The 7,847-nt window shown below is 38.0% G+C and overlaps 1 protein-coding gene across 1 annotated transcript in view; it reads left to right on the forward strand.

The window, feature by feature from the left end:
• Nucleotides 1–7,847, forward strand: part of Brwd3 (bromodomain and WD repeat domain containing 3) — a 107,915-nt gene that overhangs the window by 9,213 nt on the left and 90,855 nt on the right. The window contains 2 exon segments of the mRNA XM_005366724.3: nucleotides 568–718; nucleotides 1,108–1,206. Of these exon segments, the coding sequence (XP_005366781.1) occupies nucleotides 568–718; nucleotides 1,108–1,206 (250 nt within the window).

Genomic DNA, 7,847 nt, shown 5'->3' on the forward strand with positions numbered 1-7,847 from the left:
AGTGCTGGGATTCCAGATTCTTTTCTTAACCAGTTACTTCTCAGTACTGAATAAATGAAGTCAGAGAGTTTACACATCACTTTTTATGTCTTTTCTTGACATGATCGTGTTTGCTATTTTGTACCACATTTTATAACAGCGTTAGGTTAAAGTGATTTAATCTGTAGAATAGAGGCTTGTGCTTTGTAAATTGTGCTATGGGATCATTTAAATATTCCTTGCTTATTTTGTGTCTTTCATTTTTAAAGATTTATTTTTAATTATTTAAGTGTGTGTGTGTGTGTGTGTGTGTGTGTGTGTAGGGCAGCGGTGTTAGGTTTCCTGCATTATAGGCAGTAAGCTATCCAATGTGGGCACTAAACTGTCTGCAAGGTAGTATGTGCCCGTAGCCGCTGAGCCATCTGTCCAGCCCCATTGTGTGTGCCTGTTTCTTAAAATTAGTTCAAATATTAGATTATTAATTTTCATTTTCTTGATTTCATATTTTAAAATACTTTGCTCTACTATGGAATGAGTTGATACCTTAGAACTAAGTGTTTTTCCCTGTGCTCTCTTGATGGTTTCTAGGTGGCAGCCAATGCACACATTCCTCCAGACTACCTCCTTAAGATTTGTGAGAGAATTGGTCCCTTGTTAGATAAGGAGATCCCTCAGAGTGTCCCTGGGGTACAGACATTACTAGGTGTTGGTCGGCAGTCTCTGTTACGGGATGCCAAAGGTAAGGACTCTTTTAAATATTTAACACTGCTATAGGGGAAGATTCAGAGATCAAGGCAGTTTCAAATGAATATTCATATGTCTTTAAAGAATACTTTCTTTTAGTTCGTGTGAACTTGCTGTATTTTAATAAATTTCTAAATGTACAAGTGGATTTCTTTCCTTTTTTTTGGATTTTTGAGATAGGGTTTCTCTGTGTACCAACCCTGGCTGTCCTGAAACTTACTTTGTGGACCAGGCTCACAGAGATCTAGATAGCTCTCTCACCACCTGGTTACAATTGAATTTCTAAAGGTGTAAAATCAGGTCCTTTTGTGTTGAGTAGTGGAAAAAAATGTTTTTGTTTGTTTGTTTGTTTCTTCCTTAATTGACTTTGGTCTTTTCATATAGACTGTAAGAGTACACTATGGAATGGGTCTGCCTTTGCAGCTCTACACAGAGGCAGACCTCCAGAACTACCTGTAAATTATGTGAAACCTCCAAATGTGGGTAAGTGATATCATGCAAGTTATGAACATATTCTTGATTCTTTTTATTTGTTGCTTTCAAGACTGGGCTTCTCTGTAACACTCTGGCTGTCCTGGATCTTGATTCATTCTTGAACTCTTTTGATAGCAAAAAGTAGACACTGCAATTGGTTTAAAGTATAAACAAACTGTTTACATTATTTGAGTTAATTTTTTTTTGAAGATTGATTTTTATGTATGTGTGTGTGTATGTGTATATGTATACTATAGGCCTGAAGGTGCCTGAGGAGGCCTGAAGAGGGTGTTGGATCCTGCTGAGGTGGAGCTACACGCAGTTGTGAGCCACCCAGTAGCTGGGAACTAAACTCAGGTGCTCTGGAAGAGCAAGCACTCCTAGCCACTAAGTTTTCTATCCAGCCCTACAAAATTTCTTAATGGGAACATCCAACTAAAAAATATTATTTATTTATTTATTTATTTATTTATTTATTTATTTATTTATTTATTTATATGAATGTGTGTGGGTGCACATGCGTGTGCATGCATACATGCAACTACACAAGGTTGGAGGTCAGAAAACAACTTGGAATTTTTGGATTTCTACCATCTAGGTCTTGTGTCAAATGCAGGTCAGCGGGCTTTGCTGCAGGTACCTTTACACAGTGAGCCATCTCATGGCACCCCAGGGCTATATGTTTAAAGTGATTTTCTACCTAAAGCAAATGTCATTTTGTAAAAGGTGATCTATTTTTTGCATTTCATTTCCTTCTTTGCAGAAACTTGGTTTATTTTTGAGACAGGATCTTCTGTAGTTCAGGTTAACCTACAGTTCACTGTAGCAGAGGATGATCTTGAGTTCCTGATCACTTCTGCTTCTACTTCACAAATGTTGAGATTATAGTGGTTCCTTGCCTCTAAAACATTTTTGAACATATAGTATGGGTGCTTTTAGCCATATGGTTTTCTATTTCTATGTCTCTTTATTGAGTTTCCACAAAATTTTACAGGGAACTGTTTAAAGATAGCTTTCAGAAGGAACCAAATGTATGTTCTGTTTATATTTCTTTGCCAAGTTTATAATGATGTTATGTATTTTCTATCAGTCATCTTTCTATTTATTTCTTGTTTTGTGACACGGTCTTGCTGTTTCCCATACTGGATTGGAATTTGCTGTGTAACCAGGCAGTGTTCTAACTTGTCTCTTGAGTCTTGGAATTAGAGGCATGAACCACTCACTACACCTTGCTCTATTATTTTAAGACAAAATATCCCCGCTTTTAGTTCTAGTTTACAGAAATTCACATCCCTAGTTGTTCTTGGGACATCTTTAGTCAAATTGCCTCAAAGAATTACTAGTTACTAGTCTACCAAGATGGTAGATCTCAGTCTAAATATATTGTGATTAGAACTAGGATTTACAAAGTGCTTGTAAAACAAAGGTGCTGGAATGTCATTCTGCTTCCATAAAAATTATATATTTTTCTATAGTTCATAGTGTTTACACACTGTGCCTTAAAATTTGAATGGATAATTTTCAAATAAAAAGACTAGAACACTTTTTGTTGTTGGTTTTTTACAAAAAATTAGACTAGGTCTCACTATGTATCCCTGTTTATGAACAGTTTTTCAAAGGGAATACTATTATACTATCAAATACAGTAAGTTAACAGAACATATTAACCACTAGGCATTAAATATATTGAGAGTAGAGATTATTTTAAAAGATAACTAGCCAAAATTGATGAAATGTAAAACTTCATAAGAGAAATTGGTTACTTAGGAGTGCATTGCTAACATGCATAGCCTGAATGTTACTGGAAAAATAGACAACTGGCTTAGATCTTAATCGATTTGTGTTGCTGATAATATTTTTTTCAGTTTGTCAGGGATAGTTTATATACCAGTATTTTTTATTTATAATTTATTGACTTGCGGAAGGCTTTTTTTCCTCATGAACTTATTTGTGTTCAAAGACATATGTACCTGCCTCTTTGTTCCGAGTGCTAGGACTAATGGTGTTGTGTAGTACAATGCCAAGCTTTACGTTTTTTTTAAAGATAGTGTTTTTCTCCATGTATCCCTGGCGGTCCTGGAACTCACTCTATAGACCAGTCTGAGGCTGGCCTCAGACTCACAGAGATCTGCCTGCCTCTGCGTCCCAAGTACTGGGTTTAAAGGCATGCACCACCATCGTTGGGCCTTACTTTAAATTCTTAAATTAAAAATTTAGCCATCAGTGGTGGTGTATGGTTTTAATCCAAGTGCCCAGGAGGCAGAGGAGGTAAAGCTCTGTTAGTTAGTGGCCAGCCTGGCATATAGAATGAGTTCCAGTACAGCAAGGACTACAAAGGAAAAAAACCCTGTCCAAAAAAAAAACCCTAAAAAGTTTAAGTTAACATTACCAAGTAATGAGCTTCGTTTTGTCATTTGTCTACATACATGGCATTGTTATACTTTGTTCTGATTCCTTCCCCTCTTCGACTGTTCTTCTATTCGCCATCCCCTACTCTTGCTGGCACCCTCCTGTTAAAAAGTCATGTTTATCTTATTTGTGTTTTTTTTTTATTTATTATCTATCTGTCTGTCTATTTATTTATTTATTTATTTTGAGGTAGTTTCTCACTGTATAGCTCTGATATATGCTGTGAAACTCACAGAGACCCCACCAGCCTCTGCTCCTCAGGTGCTGGGATTAAAGGCAGGCTTCACCACTCCTAGGTCTTTATTTACTTACTGTTTTTTTAAGACAAGATCTTATTGTCTAGCCCAGGGGACCCCTCAGCCACTGGCATGTGTCCCGATTGGCTCTTATCTTTCTTTCTTTCTTTCTGTGGAATTGGGGTGGAACGCAGTGCTTCATGCACTACTAACTGTTCTATCACCGAGCCAGAGACTCCACGCTTCTGCTCCTTGTTTTTGCTTTGTTATTGTTGTTGCTTCGTTTTTCTGAGAAGTGATCTTAGATCCTTCTTCAGCCTGAGTATTGAGTTTACAGATGTGATGCAAATGCTTTGCATCTCCTGTTTGAACTAAGCATAGTCTTTCAACCTTCTGCCAGGTAGTGTGGATTCTTTTAGTAATTGCTTGGGGGCTGGAGAGATGACTCAGCAGCTAAGAGCACTGACTGCTCTTCCAGACCTGAGTTCAATTCCCAGCAGTCACATGGTGGGTTCACAACCATCTGCAGTGAGATCTGGCTTCCTCTTCTGGCCTGCAGGTAAGCATGCAGGCAGAACACTGTATACATAATAAATAATTCTTTAAAAAAAAACAAAAAAGTAATTGCTTAATAATTAACGATTTGCTAGTATTCTTTTAAAATTTTTAAAATCTGCCTTGTATTTGGAGAGGATCTTAGATCTAAATCACTCAGTTTTCACATAGTACTTATACTGGTCAAGTTTAAGAGGCCTAAATTTAAAAGATTTAGCTAAATTAGTTAAGATTAAGTTTAAGAGATTTAGAATTTAGACCATGATAAAAATTTTTATTTAAATAAGAAAGCAAAGAATATGAGTATCAAATCTTTTAAATTTGTGACGTCAAAACCAGGTGTGGTAATTCATTCCTATAATCCAAATTTTGTAATCTCCAGGATTTAGGAAGTTCCAGGAGGAGGATCTGAGTCCAGGTAACCTTTGGTTTCTTAGCAAGTTTGAGGCTGGACTGGGCACTGTGAGAAAATAAAATAACACAAAGATTTTTAGTACTCAGGAGGCAGAGACACATGAATCTCTGTTAGTTCAAGACCAGCTTGGTCTACTCTACATAGCAATTTCCAAGACTACAGAGACAGACCATATTTCAAAAATGTTTTTAATTTCAGGAAGTTTTCTCATTGTGAAGGACATTGCTCTGTAGCTACTTCATTCATTCATTCATTCATTCATTCATTTGATTTTTGGTTCCTTGAGACAGGCTGGCCTCAAATTGGCTTTGTAGCCAAGGCTGACCCTTAAGTCATAATCTTTCTTCCTCCACCTCCCAAAGTGTTGCGATTCCAGGCTTGTGTGACCCTACCCACCTCACCATAGCTAGTTTGAAATGAAGGTCTTACAGATAACCAGTCTAACACAGAGCTAGAACGAGATAAATCTTAACCGTTCTATAAGAAGAATCTAACAACTAGAGAAAACTTCAACATTAGTCTAGTGAATATGGAAAGCAGTTGTGTCCAAACAATACAAAAAAAAAAATCTGTAAAGTGTAGGGCACCTTTCATATGTAAAGTGTATTGTGCTTTACCTAATGATGGTATTTCTCCTGTAATTAGACCGCGAAGGAAGAGACTAAAGAAAGGAAATAGGTAGGATGTAGTGGCCTTTAGTCATGGCATTCTTCAAGCAGAGTCAGGCCAGTCTCTTCTTTTTTTTTTAGTAAATTTATTCAGTTCTGCTTGTTTCTCTGCTCCCCTCCCTACCTCTCCACTCCCCTTCAACCCTGCCCCAAGGCCCCCATGCTCCAAATTTACTCAGGCCATCTTTTTCTACTACTTTCCATGTAGATTAGATCTATGTAAGTCTCTCTTAGTGTCCGCATTGTTGTCTAAATTCTCTGGGATTGTGGTTTGTAGGCTGATTTCTTTGCTTTGTGTTTAAAAGCCACCTATGAGTGAGTACGTGTGATAATTGTCTTTCTGGGTCTTAAATTCAAGGCCAGATTGGTCTTCTCAGGGAGTTAGTGTCTCAAAACAAGAAGGAAGTAAAGATTCTTCATATTTCTAGGGAATATATCTAGGAAACTAGATTATAGCTCCCCTGTTTGCAACATAGAAACTTGAACAAAATCAGGGAAGCCATATAATTGGCCAAAGATAATTTGCTTTTCTTCTTGTTTTTCTTACCGTATCATGTTTGTCGTCAGATGTTATCATACTTCAAATATTCGTACTGTGCTGCAAAAGTAGGTAATTAGCTATATTGCATTGTTTTGAGACAGGGTCTCGCTATGTAGCCCTGACTGTCTTGGAACTCTTCATATGTATGCCAAGCTGGCATAGAACTCAGAGATCCCCCTGCCCTCTGCCTCTCAAGTGCTTGCATTAAAGGTGTGTACCACCACCACCCAGCTATATAACTTTTTAGAATCTTTATATCTATCAATCAATCATTTATTTTTGTTTTTGATGCCGGGGTTGAAGCTAGGGCCTCATACATATTAGGTAAGCTCTCTAACACTGAGCCATGTCTGAAGGTATCTTTTTAATATTTTTATTTTGAGACAGTGTTTTGCTCCAGGCTAGGATGGCCTTCAATTTGCTGGCTCTTCCTGCTTCTTCAGTATTCCATATAGCTAAGATCATAGGCCTTTGGTACAAGGCCTAGCTATTTTTTTTTTTTTGAGGCAGGGTTTCTCTGTAGCGTTGGAGCCTGTCCTGGAACTTGCTCTGTAAACCAGGCTGAACTCAAACTCTCAGAGATCTGCCTGCCTCTGCCTCCTGAGTGCTGGGATTAAAGGCATGTGCCACCATTGCCTGGTAGGCCTAGATATTTTTATAAAGGAATGTACGTTAAGGTATAGTGATAGAATAAAATTCTCCCTTCTAAACTGTCCAGTTTACTGGATTTTGACAAATGTATGCATTAATGTAACTTCCAGAATACTAAAGGCTATAATGTTTCTATCATTTTCTGAAGTCCTGTCTCAACCCCTGAAAATGACTAATCTTTTCTTCTGTGGTTATATATTTCCTTTTTTTAGAATTCCTTGTGTCTGGCTGGCCCTGAATTCACTACTTAGATCAGGTTCATCCTCTTATCTTGTTTTTATTCCCCTATCAAGTTCTTGACCTTGAACGCATAAAGATTAACCTGCTCCTGTCTTTCAGGGCTGAGGGTGTGCACCACCACCACACTGAGCCTATAGCTAATTTTTTCAGGCAAGATTTTGCTAGTCTAGCTTAGACTCACCTAGAAATTGCTATGGAGACCAGGCTGGCTTTGAAGTACAGTCATTCTCCTGAGTAGCTCCTGAATTCTGGGGTATATCAGGTTTCTTTTAGATGAGTGGTTTATGAGATTTAAGCCATTTCTTATTTTTCTTTTCTTTTTTTTTTTTTTTTTTGGTCTCTGTGGTTTTGGAGCCTCTCCTGGAACTAGCTCTTGTAGACCAGGCTGGCCTCAAACTCACAGAGATACGCCTGCCTCTGACTCCCAAGTGCTGGGGTGCGCCACCACTGCCCGGTGAGATTTAAGCCATTTCATACCAGTAGCATTCCTTTTATTACTCAGTAGTATTGTATTGTATTACTATATTATGTCCTATTTGTTTAGCTCAATCCATTATTGGATTCTTTTCAGATTTTGGCTGTTATGAATAAAGCTACTTTAAATCTTCTTGTATAGGTATATTCACACACATGGTTTCATTTGGGGAGGTAAATACATAGTAGAATTGGTGGATCAGAGGCCAAGTACATGGATATTTTATAAGAAACTGTGGAATCACCAGGCCTGATGGCACAGGCTTTTAGTCCCAGCACTCAGGTGACAAAGGCAGGTGAATCTCTGAGTTTGAGGCCAACCTGGTCTACAAAGCGAGTTCCAGGACAGCCAGGACTACACAGAGGGGCCCTTTCTCAAAAAACTAACCCCCACCTCCAAAAGAAACCCTAGTACATTTTTAAATGTGGTAATCCCATCTTCATTTCCACCAGTGATAGAG

The sequence above is a fragment of the Microtus ochrogaster genome, unplaced genomic scaffold (assembly GCF_000317375.1).
Source record: "Microtus ochrogaster isolate Prairie Vole_2 unplaced genomic scaffold, MicOch1.0 UNK13, whole genome shotgun sequence".
NCBI classification, from domain to species: domain Eukaryota; kingdom Metazoa; phylum Chordata; class Mammalia; order Rodentia; family Cricetidae; genus Microtus; species Microtus ochrogaster.